Source organism: Choloepus didactylus, chromosome 7 (assembly GCF_015220235.1).
Source record: "Choloepus didactylus isolate mChoDid1 chromosome 7, mChoDid1.pri, whole genome shotgun sequence".
In the NCBI taxonomy this organism is placed as follows: domain Eukaryota; kingdom Metazoa; phylum Chordata; class Mammalia; order Pilosa; family Megalonychidae; genus Choloepus; species Choloepus didactylus.
This window is the reverse complement of record NC_051313.1, coordinates 72,810,196-72,830,586: the sequence shown is the minus strand read 5'-3', so window position 1 is coordinate 72,830,586 and position 20,391 is coordinate 72,810,196. Positions and strand designations below refer to the sequence as shown.

The 20,391-nt window shown below is 37.9% G+C and overlaps 1 protein-coding gene across 4 annotated transcripts in view; it reads left to right on the top strand.

Moving 5' to 3' along the window:
* BCKDHB (branched chain keto acid dehydrogenase E1 subunit beta) overlaps positions 1 to 20,391 on the top strand; it is a 268,629-nt gene that overhangs the window by 7,822 nt on the left and 240,416 nt on the right. For all 4 annotated transcript variants that reach the window (XR_005217874.1, XR_005217875.1, XM_037842956.1 and 1 more), the window contains exons 2-3: positions 7,851 to 7,928; positions 10,314 to 10,382. Coding sequence is in view for 2 of the 4 variants with exons in the window: in XM_037842956.1 (XP_037698884.1) it covers positions 7,851 to 7,928; positions 10,314 to 10,382 (147 nt within the window). In the remaining 2 variants the exon portion in view is untranslated. The remainder of the gene's footprint in view (positions 1 to 7,850; positions 7,929 to 10,313; positions 10,383 to 20,391) is intronic.

Here is a 20,391-nt window from a genome sequence, read left to right as displayed (position 1 = left end):
TTCAGCCATCAGTTCAGCAGACTGGGAGCCTCCCTACACAGCTCAGCAGCCCAGAACTGCCCTGGGGGACGGCACTCACCTGTGACATAGCACAGTCATCCCTCAACAGAGGACCCGGGGTGCACAGCCTGGAAGAAGGGCCCACTTGCAATCTCAGGAGCCATACGCCAATACCAAGGACTTGTGTGTCAGTGGCAGAGACAAACTGTGGCAGGACCGAACTGAAGGATTAGACTATTGCAGCAGCTTTAAAACTCTAGGATCACCAGGGAGATTTGATTGTTAGAGCCACCCCCCCTCCCTGACTGCCCAGAAACACGCCCCATATACAGGGCAGGCAACACCAACTACACATGCAAGCTTGGTACACCAATTGGACCCCACAAGACTCACTCCCCCACTCACCACAAAGACAAAGCAGGGGAGAACTGGCTTGTGGAGAACAGGTGGCTCGTGGACGCCACCTGCTGGTTAGTTAGAGAAAGTGTACTCCATGAAGCTGTAGATCTGATAAATTAGAGATAAGGACTTCAATTGGTCTACAAATCCTAAAAGAACCCTATCAAGTTCAGCAAATGCCAAGAGGCCAAAAACAACAGAAAATTATAAAGCATATGAAAAAACCAGACGATATGGATAACCCAAGCCCAAGCACCCAAATCAAAAGACCAGAAGAGACACAGCACCTAGAGCAGCTACTCAAAGAACTAAAGATGAACAATGAGACCATAGTACGGGATATAAAGGATATCAAGAAGACCCTAGAAGAGCATAAAGAAGACATTGAAAGACTAAATAAAAAAATGGATGATCTTATGGAAATTAAAGAAACTGTTGACCAAATTAAAAAGATTCTGGACACTCATAGTACAAGACTAGAGGAAGCTGAACAACGAATTAGTGACCTGGAAGATGACAGAATGGAATGTGAAAGCAAAAAAGAAAGAATGGGGAAAAAAATTGAAAAAATCGAAATGGACCTCAGGGATATGATAGATAATATGAAACATCCGAATATAAGACTCATTGGTGTTCCAGAAGGGGAAGAAAAGGGTAAAGGTCTAGGAAGAGTATTCAAAGAAATTGTTGGGGAAAACTTCCCAAATCTTCTAAACAACATAAATACACAAATCATAAATGCTCAGCGAACTCCAAATAGAATAAATCCAAATAAACCCACTCCGAGACATATTCTGATCACACTGTCAAACACGGAAGAGAAGGAGCAAGTTCTGAAAGCAGCAAGAGAAAAGCAATTCACCACATACAAAGGAAACAGCATAAGACCAAGTAGTGACTACTCAGCAGCCACCATGGAGGCAAGAAGGCAGTGGCACGATATATTTAAAATTCTGAGTGAGAAAAATTTCCAACCAAGAATACTTTATCCAGCAAAGCTCTCCTTCAAATTTGAGGGAGAGCTTAAATTTTTCACAGACAAACAAATGCTGAGAGAATTTGCTAACAAGAGACCTGCCCTACTGGAGATACTAAAGGGAGCCCCACAGACAGAGAAACAAAGAAAGGACAGAGAGACTTGGAGAAAGGTTCAGTACTAAAGAGATTCGGTATGGGTACAATAAAGGATATTAATAGAGAGGGGAAAAATATGACAAACATAAACCAAAGGATAAGATGGCTGATTCAAGAAATGCCTTCACGGTTATAACTTTGAATGTAAATGGATTAAACTCCCCAATTAAAAGATACAGATTCGCAGAATGGATCAAAAAAAATGAACCATCAATATGTTGCATACAAGAGACTCATCTTAGACACAGGGACACAAAGAAACTGAAAGTGAAAGGATGGAAAAAAATATTTCATGCAAGCTACAGCCAAAAGAAAGCAGGTGTAGCAATATTAATCTCAGATAAAATAGACTTTAAATGCAGGGATGTTTTGAGAGACAAAGAAGGCCACTACATACTAATAAAAGGGGCAATTCAACAAGAAGAAATAACAATCGTAAATGTCTATGCACCCAATCAAGGTGCCACAAAATACATGAGAGAAACACTGGCAAAACTAAAGGAAGCAATTGGTGTTTCCACAATAATTGTGGGAGATTTCAACACATCACTCTCTCCTATAGATAGATCAACCAGACAGAAGACCAATAAGGAAACTGAAAACCTAACCAATCTGATAAATGAATTAGATTTAACAGACATATACAGGACATTACATCCCATATCACCAGGATACACATACTTTTCTAGTGCTCATGGAACTTTCTCCAGAATAGATCATATGCTGGGACATAAAATAAGCCTCAATAAATTTAAAAAGATTGAAATTATTCAAAGCACATTCTCTGACCACAATGGAATACAATTAGAAGTCAATAACCATCAGAGACTTAGAAAATTCACAAATACCTGGAGGTTAAACAACACACTCCTAAACAATCAGTGGGTTAAAGAAGAAATAGCAAGAGAAATTGCTAAATATATAGAGACGAATGAAAATGAGAACACAACATACCAAAACCTATGGGATGCAGCAAAAGCAGTGCTAAGGGGGAAATTTATAGCACTAAACACATATATTAAAAAGGAAGAAAGAGCCAAAATCAAAGAACTAATGGATCAACAGAAGAAGCTAGAAAATGAACAGCAAACCAATCCTAAACCAAGTAGAAGAAAAGAAATAACAAGGATTAAAGCAGAAATAAATGACATAGAGAACAAAAAAACAATAGAGAGGATAAATATCACCAAAAGTTGGTTCTTTGAGAAGATCAACAAGATTGACAAGCCCCTAGCTAGACTGACAAAATCAAAAAGAGAGAAGACCCATATAAGCAAAATAATGAATGAGAAAGGTGACATAACTGCAGATCCTGAAGAAATTAAAAAAAATTATAAGAGGATATTATGAACAACTGTATGGCAACAAACTGGATAATGTAGAAGAAATGGACAATTTCCTGGAAACATATGAACAACCTAGACTGACCAGAGAAGAAATAGAAGACCTCCACCAACCCATCACAAGCAAAGAGATCCAGTCAGTCATCAAAAATCTTCCCACAAATAAATGCCCAGGGCCAGATGGCTTCACAGGGGAATTCTACCAAACTTTCCAGAAAGAACTGACACCAATCTTACTCAAACTCTTTCAAAACATTGAAGAAAATGGAACACTACCTAACTCATTTTATGAAGCTAACATCAATCTAATGCCAAAACCAGGCAAAGATGCTACAAAAAAGGAAAACTACCGGCCAATCTCCCTAATGAATATAGAAGCAAAAATCCTCAACAAAATACTTGCAAATTGAATCCAAAGACACATTAAAAAAATCATACATCATGACCAAGTGGGGTTCATTCCAGGTATGCAAAGATGGTTCAACATAAGAAAATCAATCAGTGTATTACAACACATTAACAAGTCAAAAGGGAAAAATCAATTGATCATCTCAATAGATGCTGAAAAAGCATTTGACAAAATCCAACATCCGTTTTTGATAAAAACACTTCAAAAGGTGGGAATTGAAGGAAACTTCCTCAACATGATAAAGAGCATATATGAAAAACCCACAGCCAGCATAGTACTCAATGGTGAGAGACTGAAAGCCTTCTCTCTAAGATCAGGAACAAGACAAGGATGCCCGCTGTCACCACTGTTATTCAACATTGTGCTGGAAGTGCTAGCCAGGGCAATCCGGCAAGACAAAGAAATAAAAGGCATCCAAATTGGAAAAGAAGAAGTAAAACTGTCATTGTTTGCAGATGATATGATCTTATATCTAGAAAACCCTGAGAAATCGACGATACAGCTTCTAGAGCTAATAAACAAATTTAGCAAAGTACCGGGATACAGGATTAATGCACATAAGTCAGTAATGTTTCTATATGCTAGAAATGAACAAACTGAAGAGACACTCAAGAAAAAGATACCATTTTCAATAGCAACTAAAAAAATCAAGTACCTAGGAATAAACTTAACCAAAAATGTAAAAGACCTATACAAAGAAAACTACATAACTCTACTAAAAGAAATAGAAGGGGACCTTAAAAGATGGAAAAATATTCCATGTTCATGGATAGGAAGACTAAATGTCATTAAGATGTCAATTCTACCCAAACTCATCTACAGATTCAATGCAATCCCAATCAAAATTCCAATAACCTACTTTGCAGACTTGGAAAAGCTAGTTATCAAATTTATTTGGAAAGGGAAGATGCCTCGAATTGCTAAAGACACTCTGAAAAAGAAAAACGAAGTGGGAGGACTTACACTCCCTGACTTTGAAGCTTATTATAAAGCCACAGTTGCCAAAACAGCATGGTACTGGCACAAAGATAGACACATAGATCAATGGAATCGAATTGAGAATTCAGAGATAGACCCTCAGATCTGTGGCCGACTGATCTTTGATAAGGCCCCCAAAGTCACTGAACTGAGTCATAATGGTCTTTTCAACAAATGGGGCTGGGAGAGTTGGATATCCATATCCAAAAGAATGAAAGAGGACCCCTACCTCACCCCCTACACAAAAATTAACTCAAAATGGACCAAAGATCTCAATATAAAAGAAAGTACCATAAAACTCCTAGAAGATAATGTAGGAAAACATCTTCAAGACCTTGTATTAGGAGGCCACTTCCTAGACTTTACACCCAAAGCACAAGCAACAAAAGAAAAAATTAATAAATGGGAACTCCTCAAGCTTAGAAGTTTCTGCACCTCAAAGGAATTTCTCAAAAAGGTAAAGAGGCAGCCAACTCAATGGGAAAAAATTTTTGGAAACCATGTATCTGACAAAAGACTGATATCTTGCATATGTAAAGAAATCCTGCAACTCAATGACGATAGTACAGACAGCCCAATTATAAAATGGGCAAAAGATATGAAAAGACAGTTCTCTGAAGAGGAAATACAAATGGCGAAGAAACACATGAAAAAATGTTCAGCTTCACTAGCTATTAGAGAGATACAAATTAAGACCACAATGGGATACCATCTAACACCGATTAGAATGGCTGCCATTAAACAAACAGGAAACTACAAATGCTGGAGGGGATGTGGAGAAATTGGAACTCTTATTCATTGTTGGTGGGACTGTATAATGGTTCAGCCACTCTGGAAGTCAGTCTGGCAGTTCCTTAGAAAACTAGATATAGAGTTACCATTCGATCCAGCGATTGCACTTCTCGGTATATACCCGGAAGATCGGAAAGCAGTGACACGAACAGATATCTGCACGCCAATGTTCATAGCAGCATTATTCACAATTGCCAAGAGATGGAAACAACCCAAATGTCCTTCAACGGATGAGTGGATAAGTAAAATGTGGTATATACACACGATGGAATACTACGCGGCAGTAAGAAGGAACGATCTCGTGAAACATATGACAACATGGATGAACCTTGAAGACATAATGCTGAGCGAAATAAGCCAGGCACAAAAAGAAAAATATTATATGCTTCCACTAATGTGAACTTTGAAAAATGTAAAACAAATGGTTTATAATGTAGAATGTAGGGGAACTAGCAATAGAGAGCAATTAAGGAAGGGGGAACAATAATCCAAGAAGAACAGATAAGCTAACGTTCTGGGGATGCCCAGGAATGACTATGGTCTGTTAATTTCTGATGGATATAGTAGGAACAAGTTCACAGAAATGTTGCTGTATTAGGTAAGTTTCTTGGAGTAAAGTAGGAACATGTTGGAAGTTAAGCAGTTATCTTAGGTTAGTTGTCTTTTTCTTACTCCTTTGTTATGGTCTCTTTGAAATGTTCTTTTATTGTATGTTTGTTTTCTTTTTAACTTTTTTTTCATACAGTTGATTTAAAAAAGAAGGGAAAGTTAAAAAAAAAAAAAAGAAAAAAAAAATCTTAACCATGAATAACTTGTGATTTCTTCCAGATCCATCCACAAATCATGCTACAACCTTAAAAGGTAGATGCTGCCATATTAAAATTGTCACTTACAACTTTTTAAAGCATCTAATAAAACAGCAGTTAAATCAGAAACTAAAATTGAACCTAATTGAACCAGGAGTGAAAGTTTTTGTGCTCATATGGCAATATAGCTGGTTATCTTTTAGACCTAAGGCACTAAGGTACTCTTTTACCATTTTACCTCCTGTAAGTGCACCCATAATTTTCAACTTTTAAACTAGGCTTTTTTTTTTTTAATCGTTTTTAAAACGTTGTTAGACATTCTAAAGACAGGTCTCTTTAAATACCTTTACCTGTAAATTATTTTCATACAAGATGAATACATTCTTTGTGGTTATCAAATAAATTCAAATTCCAGATTTACTTTATGTGAGCATATGATTCTAATTATTAAAGTCTTTGCTTTCTTCCTACTGAAAATTTGCTGAGCAGCAATGCAATAAAATGCCTTGGGGACATTCAGTATTAATTTGAATAGTCAGCAGACTTTAAATAAATGCTTATATCTATTAAATGGTGTATCCTTTGACATAGATAATATAACACTAGTTTCTTGAATAAATTCCTATTATCCCCACCAGAATTAAGAGTAGAAACAGTCCATTGTTCTGGGCATAGAGCTCAGCAGGGCAGATCTTATTGGGTATGGCAAATCCTGAAGCCTGGACATTCAACCATTCTTGGAGTAATCAAATAGATGTCAGGTCATTAGAAAGCGGAGGGTCAGAAGGCTGGGATGTCAGTGGAGACTGGAAGGATTACAGATGTCATAGGTCACAACTTGCTATGGAGCCAGGCTGGGGTTGGGAAGAAATGGGTCTCTAGGAAAAGGATGAGTGATCAGTGTCCCACAGTCAGAGGGTTGAAGGCAATAGCAGTAGGTGTTGTGACCCACACGGAGAATTAGACCTTGTTTTTTGGGACGCATCAAGCTACTGCAGAGCATAGAGGTTAGATGGACAGTGGTGACGGTAAGCAGCAGATATTGGAGGGAGTGATTTCAGGCAATAAGGCACTGCTCCTCTGGATCAGAGAAGGTAGAGGCAGAAGCCTTCCTGTGCTCTGAATAGTGCTTTTGGTGAGGAGTTGGCCAAAAGTTCCAGGATGACTATGGGTACAGGGCCACACCTAAGCTTAAATCAAGGCTCTAAAGTCATGATGTTTCTGAATTCCAAAATCTGGAGCTTTATCAATTAAGCTTTACCATTGCCATTCATAGTCAAGTCAATTTCAGGATGAAGAACACAAAGTCCATAATCTTAACAGTAATAGTGACATTGATTTAGCACTCACTAAGTGCCAGGCACTGTTCTAAATGCTTTACATGTACAGCATTGTTCCATTTAATCCCCCAACAGCCCGGTTAGGGAGAGAAGAGTTGGCTTGCAGAGATTCTACTTGACCAATACAATGACAGGAAGGACTGTGTCTGATATGTTTAGGCATGGGATTATAGGGTTCTCTCTCCTTATAGCAGCTCTGGTACTAAAGTTCATCTTTAGCCTTTCTCAGTTTTTATGGTTCATGATCTTTTGCTGTTAATGGCATAATTAACACATGCTACTAGTCATATGTCCTCTTTATGGTTCCTAAAACCCATCTAAGATGTCTTCCCAGACCACTTTCACTCTGGCTGATCCCCTTTTCTGACCTTCTATATTGTTATTGCCTGCACAAATGTGGTCAGTTGATAGTATTCCTTCTTCCTTTTTTATACTTGTTTTTAATTGTTTAACATGTGTAAATTTCCTTCACCAACAGCTTCTTGAGGTCTGTATCGCTTTTGTATCCTCCAGCAGCATTGCACAAATCCAATAAATTCATATAATCTATATTCTAAATATAAAAGAAATTTCTACTTTGATTTTAATCAACTGGTTATTTTTATATATTTTATAATGTATAAAATGATATGTTTTTTATTTTTCACAGGGCAAACTCAGAAAATGAATCTTTTTCAGGCAGTAACAAGTGCCTTGGATAACTCATTGGCCAAAGATCCTACTGCAGGTAAACTTCATTTGTGCTTGACTGTGGTTAACTGTGTTAATTCAGAATTGAAGATTTGCTTAAAATATTTGTCTGGAACTCAGTGCTTAACATTGTACCTAAACATTGTATCTAAACTTTAAAGAAACCTGATCAAATGATTAAGACTCAATAATCAATTTGCAGTATTAACACATTTTTTACCACTTGTCTTAGTTTCCTAGGGCTGCCATAAAAAAGTACCATAAACTGAGTGGCCTAAAACAACAGAAATTTATTGTTTCAAAGTTCTGGAGGTTAGAAATCTGAATTTAGGTGTAGGCAGGCCATGCTTCCTCTGAAATCTGTAGCGTTCTGGAGGTAGCTTGCTGACATTCTTTGGCTTGTGTCATGATGAGTCAGTCTCTGCCTCTGTCACATGACTGCCTTCTCTGTATCCAAATTTCCTCTCCTCTTAAGGATACCAGTCATACTGGATTAGGGCCCACCTATTTCCAAATATTGTGTTTATGAGACTGGGGGTTAGGACTTGAATTTTTTGGGGGGTGCTGGGGAGGAACACAGTTCAATCCATAACTCTACTCATTACTAATTAAATTAGTTCTCATGGATGTGTAACCTCATCTTATCAGGTTAACTTTCTCCCACTGTACACTCCTGTTTCTCTAGTATATGGGAAAAAACTGAAAATACCACTTTGTTCAGGTATCTGTCTATAAAATGAGGATTTTATTTTATTTTCCTTTGGGGTAAATTTTCATTTAACTTGAAAGATTTTTTGGAAATACTTTTAATAATGTTTGTAAAGTAACTTAATCTTTAGTAAATTAAATTACTGATATAAAAAATGATTGTTCTGCTGTATGTTTTTAAAATTTGATTGACTTTACTTTATTTATTTTTTTAAACTACCACACCTTGGACTTCCACTTGAGAATCCATAGTTTAATTTTTAGGAGGAAATGTGAGCTAGACTTACGAATGAAATAAACTGCTGATCTGTCCTTTTGAAAATTCCTGCTGATCAGTGGCTTGGATTTTGGTTTTCTTTAATATTTTATTGAGAAATCGGAAAAATGTGCTTCTGGCATTCTCACCCAATTAAACCAAATTTGGGGGGAAATACTGTACTCCATATCTGTGGAGTCTTGACTAAATTTCAGTTTGCATACCTGGGCTATACGAAAAATTATATTCCATGTCCAGCTGTTTTTATGTCTTTAATATATTTTAACAATGATAACTCCTAAAGCAATTTTTTGATTCTAGATCTTTAAAAGGTGACAATTGTCAGTTTTTCTTAACAGTAATTTAATTTCAAACAGAAAAATAATGTTTGTACATTTTGAATTTGCTTTCAAGTTTATGTGTGTAACACAATCAAATGTACTCATTAATTGAGCAGTGGTTGGTATGTATAATTCTTGACTTATATATACCCACTGTATTGATTCTAGATGAGTTGGATATTGTTAATTAATTGCTCAGATTATACTTGATTAGATCTTGTGAGAATGATAGGTCTAGTTTAGTCTTCTCATTGTAAAACCAAGTGAATTAAAACATAGAGAGTAATGAGTTATTTTCCTGAGGTCCACAAAACTGGTTAGTTGCATTCGTGGGACTAGAATTCAGCTCTATGAATACCCACTATTTAATTTTCTTTGCCTTAGTTACCACAGAGCTCCTCAGTTTTCACTTATGCCATTCTTTGTTTTGCTTTCTATGTTCCAACTATACTTGCCTCTTCTTTGTTTCACACAATCAAGTCACTGTCCTATTTGTGACCATTCCCTTGGCATGGAGTGCTTTTCCTTCAGCTCTTCAAATGGCTTGTTCTATACAGAAAGTCTGTATTTTATATATATATATATATAAAATATATATATAAAATATATATATATATATATATGTGTAAAACACCAGTGGCCTGGGACTAGAAACCTGGAGTATGAATCATAGTTCTGCCTCTAGCTTTCTGACTTGGAAAGACACTTTTCTTCTTCTCTGGCCATGTTTTCTTCATGGGTAAGACAAGGTGAGATTTTTAGTGGTCTTTCTCAACCAGAGTGATTTTGCACCCACCTGCCCTGCTCCAGGGGACATTTGGCAATATTTAGAGACACTTTTTGTTGTCACAACTTGGGGGGCAAGTATGTTGCAGCTAGTGGGTTTAGACTAGGGATGCTGCTGAGTAATACTCTACACTACACAGGACCATTCTAAACAAAGAACTGTTCAGTCCAAAATGTCAATAATGCTGAGGATGAGAAACCTTGATCTTGATCTATAGTCCATGTCTGTTCTATAATTTAAAATGTAAACATTTAAATTACTTATTTCTCAATGTTAACATTATTTAAGGATTATTAAATAAAGAGTGTTCTTTTCATCATTGTTTTCCAGTAATATTTGGTGAAGATGTTGCCTTTGGTGGAGTCTTCAGATGCACTGTTGGGTTGCGAGACAAATATGGTGAGTTAGTATTTTTATATATGAGCTGTGTTTTGTAGAACTTTTACCTAAAGATCTTGTAAAATACAAATATTCCTGTTAAATTGTTAGTCGTGTCCTTGTTTTATAGATGGCTTCTTTTTCCTTTTTCTAGCCACCTTTTTGCCTGGATTTCTCCAAATGAGTTCTAGGTCTGGTATCCCTCTGATATCATCTACATTACACATATTATAGATTCCAAAATAATCTTTGCTAAGTATATTTTTTGTCATGTCATTCATCTGTCTAGGGACCTTTGGTGTCTTGCCTCTGCCTTGGACAATTTCATTTCCCTTGCCTGCAATTCAAGATTCTGCCCATTGGTCTCTGTTAACAGATTTCATCTTTTATTGATTTTCTGCATAATCCTTTTGTTTCATTCAAGCTAATCTTGGTCTTAATGCCTGGCATATGACTTATTCCTGTCTATTGTTTTTACTTATTTCATTTGACTCAGGTTTACAACCATCAGAATGCATTTTGGCCCATCCTAGCATTTCCATTCCTCTGACATACTGTCCCTGATTATTAGGGATGCCTTTGAGGTCTTTTGAATTTTATTTCTTCTCTCAGTTTTATCTAATCTGGAAGTCCTTAAAGCAGATACATTTAGGAGTAGGAGAAGTTGACATCTCCTTTTCTTCTTACCTTTGTCACTGCCCTATGAAGCTCTTGTTTGCCATCAGGATGCAGAATGAGGGTCTCTAAGGTTTTGTATTATTGTTGCTTCTTTTCCTTTCCTCTCTTCTCTGAGGTGTTACACTTTAATCCATGAAGCTATAGCATGTCCTATGTCTATTACCAGAATCCCCCAGCTAGTTTTTCTCTTCCATTTATAGCAGGTTTGGCTTCTGGGGTCTATTTCCTTTGGTTTCCCCCAGCTGTTTATTTGTTAAAGCTGTTTAGAGTTTTAGTTAGCTGGGCAAGAGATTGTCTTTTCTGCTCATTCAGACTCCTACTATTTAGAACTTGGAAAGAAAACACAAACCTTTGCAAATTTGATTTCAACAGTTATGTATATGTATAGAAAATTTGGAAAATACAGAAAAGCATAAAGAAGAAAAGAATTACTCATAATTCCAGAGATAGCCACTGTACATATCTTGTTATACATATTTCTAGACCTTGGTTGAGTTTGTTTGTGTATATTGATTGGTATTTAAACATAAATTATACTTTTGCAACTCAGTCTCTTCTCCGTCTGGCATGGCTATACTCCTGAGCAAGTTGTAGCCTTTACTATTCCTTCTGGCCAAACCCAGTCTGGTAGGATGCCTTGTGCTTGTTTAAGCTGGTGAGTCCTCTGTTGATTGTCCATGCCCAGGCTCTTATCCATGGTAGTCTTCTTCTTACTGTACCCATTCTGTCTGTTGCATTTTTTCTATGTCACTTGCTATTTACACAATGGTGACTTTTGAATTTCCTGGGCCTAAGATCCCTATATTCAATATATCACTGCACATCTTCACCTCAGTGTTCCACAGTCATTTCAAACTTAGCATTACCAAAGCTGTACTCATTACGTCTACCTGGCAAATCCATGCTTCCTGCTGGATTTCTTGTCTCAGTGTATACAGCACCATCCACTTAGTTACCTAAGCTGGAAACCTAAGGCAGATCCTAGTCTCTTCCTTCTTTCTCATTCCTCACATCCAGTCAAGTACTGCCAATTTATCTTCATTGTTCGTCTTTAATCTGACTACTCTTCTACGTTTTCACTGTGCTTGTCCTTCAAACCGTTAATCATCTCTGCTAGACAATTTCATTACTTTTCTTAGTAATCATCCTTCCTGTAATCTCACCCTCCCCCCAGTCCATTCCTTACCTTGTTGCCATTGTGTTTATTCTAAAATGCACATTTCTTGGCAGGATACTTTGAGATCTGCAAAATACTTTGAGATTTGCCTCTGTGGTGGATTGGATTGTGTACTCCAGTTTGTACAAGTTCTTAGTCTTTGTTTGCATTCTGGTGGGGGTGAACCTACTGTAAATAAGATCTCTTAGGTGTTACTTCAGTTAAAGTGTGGCTCAACTGAATCAATTTGGGCTTTACTCTGGAATATTGAAGTCCCTTATAAGCAGAGTGAAAGTCAGAGAGAAGCCACATGGATCAGCCAGGAGCTGAAAGTCAACAGAGTCAAAAGAGAAAGGAGACAATGCCACCATGTGCATTTTCATGAAGTGCTTGATAGAAAAAAGCCTAGATTAATTTGAAGGGACTATTCATAGAAATATGGATGTTAAAGGTACTTCTGATGAGGCTTTAGAAGGCAACGATGTATGCGTTATTAGATATTAGAAGAAAGGTGATCCTGTTATAAAGTGGCAGAGAACTTAGCAAAATTGTGTTCTGATGTTAGATAGAAGGCAGAATTTGAAAGCAATGAACTTGGATATTTAGCTGAGGAGATTTCCAATCTAAGTTTAGAAGGTGCAGCCTGGCTTCTTGCATCTTATGGCAAAATGCAAGAGCAAAGGGATAAGCTGAGAACTAAACTCTTAAAGAAACCGGAAATTAATGGCTTGGAAAATTCTGAGCCTATCCAGATACTGTGCTTTGAGACTCAGGCCAGAAGCAACTTTATCAGGGAACTCCTTGAGCATTTGGGAAGTAAATCTCCAGATGACAGGGTCCCATGTGAGGGTTTAACTGAACAATCCTTTGCCAAGGAGGGTGTGGCTGAACATGGATCCAGTCAGCCATTTCAGTGGAAGTCAGGATTGGAAATGAAGTTATCCAGGAAGGACCTGTAGAAAGTTCAGTTGTCTGATGGTTTGGACTGCTTGAACTTCATGCAAAGCTGACAAGTTTTTTTTGCAAAGTTTGTGTGAGCAGAACCACTGCCAGTCTGGACTGAAAGGGACAGAGAAGGGATGAATTGAAAGAATGACTTCAAGGCCAGAACTGTAGAAGCAAAGCTCTGCACTGAAAAGATCTCCTTGGACCAAGAGAGTGGGCCTACCCATGTGTGTGGAAAGGGCAGGTCCATCCCTATGCTTGGAGGGAGTGGGCTTTGCACCCTGTTGTTCAGAGTACCCTCACCCCAATGCTCTTGTAATGCCTGGCTCCCATTCTGATGCTCAGAGAGGGCAGGGCCTTCACCCCAGTGTTGAGTAAAGCATGGCTGCTATGCAAGCACTTAGAAGGGGTGAGCCTGCTGCTCCATCATTCCCAGAGGACGAAACATCATTCCATAGATAATTCTTGGACCTTGAAATCTAATGGAGTTTGTCCTGCTAGGTTTCAGACTTGTTTGGGACCCATGACCCCTATATTCCCTCCAATTTCTCCCTCAAGGAAATGGAATGTTTATCCTGTGTCTGTCCCTCCACTGTATATTGGAAGCAGATAACTTGTTCTCTAGGTTTCATAGGCCCATCGGGCAGAGGACTTTTGTCCCAGGATGGATCACACCCATAACTGATTTTGATGAGACTTTGAACTTAGCATTGTAGATGAAATGGCTTAAGGCTTTTGGGATGTTGTGATGTAATGAATGTATTTTGCATGTGGGAAGAACAGGGGTCAGACTTGGCATACTGAATTGTGTACCCCAATTTGGACAAGTTCTTGGTCTTCTTTTGCATTCTGGTGGGTGTGGACCCATTGTAAGTAAGATCTCATCAAGATGTTACTTCAATTTAGGTGTGGCCCAACTGAATCAAGTTGGGCTTTAATTTGGATTACTGAAGTCTTTTTTTTTTTAAATTCAATTTTATTGAGATATATTTACATACCATGCAGTCATACAAAGCATACATTCAGTTGTTCACAGTACCATTATATAGTTGTGCATTCATCACCAAAATTAATTTTTGAACACTATCATTACCACACACAAAAAAATAATAAGAATAAAAGTTAAAGTGAAAAAGAACAATTAAAGTAAAAAAGAACACTGGGTGCCTTTTTTTTTTTTTTTTACCCCTTTTTCTACTTATCCATGCATACATTAGACAAAGGGGAGTGTGGTCCATATGGCTTTCCCAATCACATTGTCACCCCTCATAAGCTACATTTTTATACAATCCTCTTTAAGATTCAAGGGTTCTGGGTTGTAGTTTCATAATTTCAGGTATTTACTGCTAGCTATTCCAATTCATTAGAACCTAAAAAGTGGTGTCTGTATTATGCGTAAGAGTGCCCACCAGAGTGACCTCTTGGCTACTTTTGGAATCTCTCTGCCACTAAAGCTTATTTCATTTCCTTTCACATCCCCCTTTTGGTCAAGAAAATGTTCTCCGTCCCAGGATGCCGGGTCTAGATTCCTCCCCAGGAGTCATATTCCACGTTGCCAGGGAGATTTACTCCCCTGGGTGTCAGATCCCACATAGCAGGGAGAGGCAGTGATTTCACCTGCCAAGTTGGCTTAGCTAGAGAGAGAGGGCCACATCTGAGCAACAAAGAGGCATTCAGGAGGAGACTCTTAGGCATAATTATAGCAGGTCTGGCCTCTCTTTTGCAACAACAGTCTTGCCAAGGGCAAGTCCCATGGTAGAGGACTCAGCCCATCAAACCACCAGTCCCCTATGTCAGTGAGCACATCAACAACCATTGAGGTGGGGAAGCCCAACACCCCTGCATTCTCCACCAGCTCCTCAGCGGGCTCTGCATATTTTTTTCACTGTTTTTTTTTTTTTTGATTTTTTTTTAATTAACTATTAACTATATCAAAAAAAGTAAAAAGAATATAATAAAAAAACATTTCAAACAAACCATAACAAGGGAGTAAGAAAAAGACAACTAGCCTAAAATAACTACTTTACTGCCAACATGTTCCTACTTTACCCCAAGAAAATAACCTAGTATGGCAACATTTCTGTGAACTTGTTCCTACCATACCCACCAGAAATTAACAAACCATAGTCATTCCTGGGTGTGCCAGTTTGAATGAATTATGTCCCTCCAAACGCCATTATCTTTGATGTAATCTTGTGTGGGCAGACCTATCAGTGTTAATTACATTGTAATTCTTTGAGTGTTTCCATGGAGATGTGCCCCACCCAACTGTGGGTGGTGACTCTGATTGGATAATTTCCATGGAGGTGTTGGCCCGCCCATTCAGGGTGGGTCTGAATTAAATTACTGGAGCACTATATAAGATCAGACAGAAGAGCAAGCTTCTACAGCCAAGAGGGACACTTTGAAGAATGCACTGGAACTGAGAGGAACTTCAGCTTACAGAGACATTCTGGAGACGGCCTTTGAAAGCAGACTTTTGCTCCGAAGAAGCTAAGAGAGGACAAACGACCCAAGAGCATCTAAGAATGACATTTTTGAGGAACTGCAGCCTAGAGAGGAACGTCCTGGGAGAACGCCATTTTGAAACCAGAACTTGGGAGCAGATGCCAGCCATGTGCCTTCCCAGCTAACAGAGGTTTTCCGGATACCATTGGCCATCCTCCAGTGAAGGTACCCGATTGTTGATGCCTTACCTTGGGTACTCTATGGCCTTAAGATTGTAACTGTGTAACCAAATAAACCCCCTTTTTATAAAAGCCAGTCCTTTTCTGGTGTTTTGCATTCTGGCAGCATTAGCAAACTAGAACACTGGGCATTCCCAGAACGTTAAATTTACCCACGATAGCTTATCTGTTCTTATTGGGTTATCATTCCCCCTTCATTAATGGCTCTCTATCACTAGTTCCCCTATATTCTACATTATAAACCATTTATTTTACATTTTTCAATGTTCACATTAGTGGTAGCATATAATATTTCTCTTTTTGTGCCTGGCTTATTTAGCTCAGCATTATGTCTTCAAGGTTCATCCATGTTGTCATGTTTCATGACATCGTTCCTTCTTACTGCCACGTAGTATTCCATCGTGTGTATATACCACATTTTATTTATCCACTCATCTGTTGAAGAACATTTGGGTTGTTTCCATCTCTTGGCAATTGTGAATAATGCTGCTATGAACATTGGCCTGCAGGTATCTGTTCATGTCACTGCTTTCAGATCTTCCGGGTATATACTGAGAAGTGCAATCACTGGATTGAAGGGTAACTCTATATCTAGTTTTCTAAGGAACTGCCAGACTGACTTCCAGAGTGGCTGAAACCATTATACAGTCCCACCAACAATGAATAAGAGTTCCAATTTCTCCACATCCTCTCCAGCATTTGCAGTTTCCTGTTTGTTTAATGGTAGCCATTCTAATTGGTGTGAAATGGTATCTTGTTGTGGTCTTAATTTGCATCTTACTCAAGTCTTTTATAAGTAGAGTGAAACTCAGATAGAGAAACCACTGGGAGCGGCCAGAAGCTGGAAGTCATTGGAACCCAGGAGATAAAGAAGATGCCATCATGTGCATTACCATATGACAGAAAAGCCAAGACCTAAGGTCACCTGTAGTCAGCCTCAGGATGCTACAGTCTTCATGGAGAAAGCATTGTCCTGCTGATGCCTAGATGTTGGGTGGTTTGTGAGCCAATAAATGCCTGTCGTTTAAGCCAACCCATTGTATGGTATTTGTTTTAGCAGCTAGGAAATTAGCCCAGGCCCTCCTTACCTAGCAACCTAACAATTCACTTTGTTCTCTTCTAATATTGAATTGCCGGATGTTTCGTCCACCCCTCACTGTTATTTTGACATCTTTCTTCCTTTGCACCTGCCCTGTGGAATTCTTTCCCTGTCTAATTACCTATCATACTCCTGTTTCTCCTTCAGGAGGTTCATCTAGGAAGCCCTTCCTGCCTCTGCAAGGCACTGCTCAGGCACTGCTTTATCTGTGTTCAGATTGCATTTTTTATATCTTGCAAGTTTCTTTGTAATTGTCTCTTTACAGAATCTGTCCCCCAGATAGCTTCTTGAGGGCAATGGATATTTTCATCAATGCATTCCTGATATAGTATCAGGCAGTATTTATTAAGTGAATGTTGTTGAGTGAATTTACCTTTCTCAAAACAATGGCCTACTGCCTCAGAAAGAAGGGATTTTCCTTATCTCCCTTTACTTATTTTGGTTTTTCTATTTCCTTTCTTAAAAATCAGGTTGAAATAGAGACACCACTTTCACTTAGAAAACCCACTACTCCTGGAGGATACCTGCAGATTTATGTCTTTGTGGCAGGGGGATGAGTTAATTAATGACTAACTCTTTTAGCTTTATTGTCAGTAGCTGCTGTGAATAGTTATAACAGCTTTAAGAGTATGAATTCAAACTTTGAATTATTCTAAGTTGAACAAGATGAGCAATTAAATCACCTCTCTAATGAGAGGGATTGAGCTTCAGTTTTCTTAAGTGCGGAATAAAGAAAATGGTGAAGAGGAATATATTATTAAACTTGTAGTTTTGGATATTTAAAAATATCCTATACTGTTTTTGAGTATCCGCTGGGAATTTTTAGTTATAGAAAAACATGTCTGCTTAGTATCCTTTTTTTTTTGTTGTTGTTAAAAGAATTTGTATTTAAAAGAACTGAAAGATGTTTCTATTTATATAGTTGAATACATTGTATTAAATGACTTAGCAAAGAAAATTATCTTGTGAGGGGGATTGATTATCTTTCTGGGGATAGCTGGAGTGTTCAGTGGGAAGGTATCACAGTCAGTAGATGGCAGCCTACACTTTGAAATGAGACTGTCCCTTTGGCATTGTACCAACACTCTAGAACTGCTGCACAGCATTTTAGATATCATCAGAAGGTAGAATTTGAAGGATTATGAATTACTGACATAATGTAAAGCTGAATACTACTGAATATTAAAAAGAAAGAACTGCCCAAAGACAGTGCTAAAAAGAAAGAGAATAAATTTTTGTTTCAGATAATCCAGCTAAATATGAGTTTAGTACCACCAAATTGCATCTGTTGTCCTTCCCTGTTCTTTGAGAGAATGAAATAATATGAGTGTTTTGCAAATTGAAAAGAAATAGCACAGTATAATCTCAACCACAGATTACATACCAAATGGCAGCTTTAAACTCTTTAGGCAAGGAGATGCACTGATTTCAGGAGCAAAAATTGGAATTAAGGGAATTCTAGAAAACAGGAGATAGGAGAGAACAATTAGAGGTAATTGATTTTTTCTTTAAAAATTTTTTTTTGAAATAATTTCTAACTTACTTACTATTTGCAAAAAATAATACAAACATCATACAGAGAACTTGAGCCTACCTACAACTGCCCCAAATACCTAGATCTACCAATTTTAACATTTGCCACATTTGCCCTTTCCTTCCTTCCTTCCTTTCTTTCTTCCTTACTTCCTTCTTTCCTTCCTTCCTTCCTTCCTTCCTTCCTTCCTTCCATTCATCCATCTTCTGTACATTTGAGAGCAGATTGCACATATCATTCTTCTTGAACACATAATACTTTCATGTATGTTTCTTATGAAAAAGGATATTCACATATGTAATCGCCTTAAGTGCAATTATCAAGTTCAAGATATTTAGTGTTGATATAAAGCTTACCTGCTATATCCAATTTTTTTCTTATATCCCAGTAATGTCCTTTTGAGTCTTTTCTCCTCCATTTTTTTTTTATTCCATCTAGTCCCATGTATTGCATTTAATTGTCATATTTCTTTAGTTTCTCTTTCTTTCTTTTTCTCTTGTGGAAACATGTAACACAAATCCTACCTCGACCCCCTCAAGCATACCATTCAGTAGGATTAATCATATTCACAATGTTGCGTTACTCTTACTACTATTCATTACTAGAACTTTCCCTTCTCCCTAAAGAGAAACCCTACACATTTTGCATTAACTTTCCTTTGTACTTGTTCCTTATCTCTGATAGCCTGTACTCTACTTTCTGTCTCTATGAGTTTGTATATTCGCTGATTTTTTTTTTTATGGTTACCATGGAGCTTAAATTTGACATCCAGTCTCATTTGCTTTTATACCAACCTGACAACTTCAAGAGCTGTGCCAGTTTGGATGTGTTATGTTCCCCAAAATGCCATGTTCTTTAATGCAATCTTGTGGGGGCAGACATATTAGTGATGATTAGGTTGGAATCTTTGGATTAGGTTGTTTCTGTGGAGATGTGACCCACACAACTGTGGGTAGTACCTTTGATTAGATTATTTCTATGGAGGTGTGGCCCCCACCCATTCAGCGTGGGTCTTAATTAAATCACGGAGACCTGTAAGAGCTCAGACAGAAGAAGCTCAGTGCTGCAGCCAAGAGGGACATTTTGGAGATAGCCATTGAAAATAGACCTTTGCTAGTCCAGAGTTTGCCTGGGAGAAACTAAGAGAACACCCCCAGACACCTACAGAGAAATCCTGGGAGAAAGCCATTTTGAAACTAGAACCCCGGAGCAGATGCCAGCCATGTGCCTGTGCCTTCAGCTAACAGAGGTTTTCTGGACGCCATCGGTGTTCTTCAGTGAAGGTACCCTATTGTTGATGCCTTACCTTGGACAGTTTATGGCCTGAAGACTATAACTTTGTGACCAAATAAACCCCTTTCATAAAAGCCAATCCATTTCTGGTATTTTGCAAAATGGCGATATTAGCAAATCGGAACAATAGCATACATAAACTATGTTTCTGCTCCCCTCTGCCCCCCTTCTTTATGTAGTGCTTGTTGCAAATTACATATTTATACATTATGATTCCCAAACCATTGATTTATCCTTACATTTCATGCATTTGTCTTTTAGAAATCCTGTAGGAAATAAAAAGTAGAGTTACAAATGAAAAACACTATTGTACTGATATTTATAGTTACCTATGCCATTATCTTTTCTGGAAGTCTTTATTTCTTCATGTGGCTTCATCAGTGGTGTATTGTCCTTTCCTTTTAACCTGCATAACTTATTTTAACGTTTCTTGTAGGGCTGGCCTAATGGTGACGAAGTCCTTCAGCTTTTGTTTAACTGGGAATGTTTTAATTCCTCCCTCATTTTTGAAAGCCAGTTGTTCTGGTTTGCTAATGCTACCAGAATGCAAATCACCAGAAATGGATTGGCTTTTATAAAAGGAGGTTTATTTGGTTACACAGTTGAAATCTTAAGGCCATAAAGAGTCCAAGGTAATG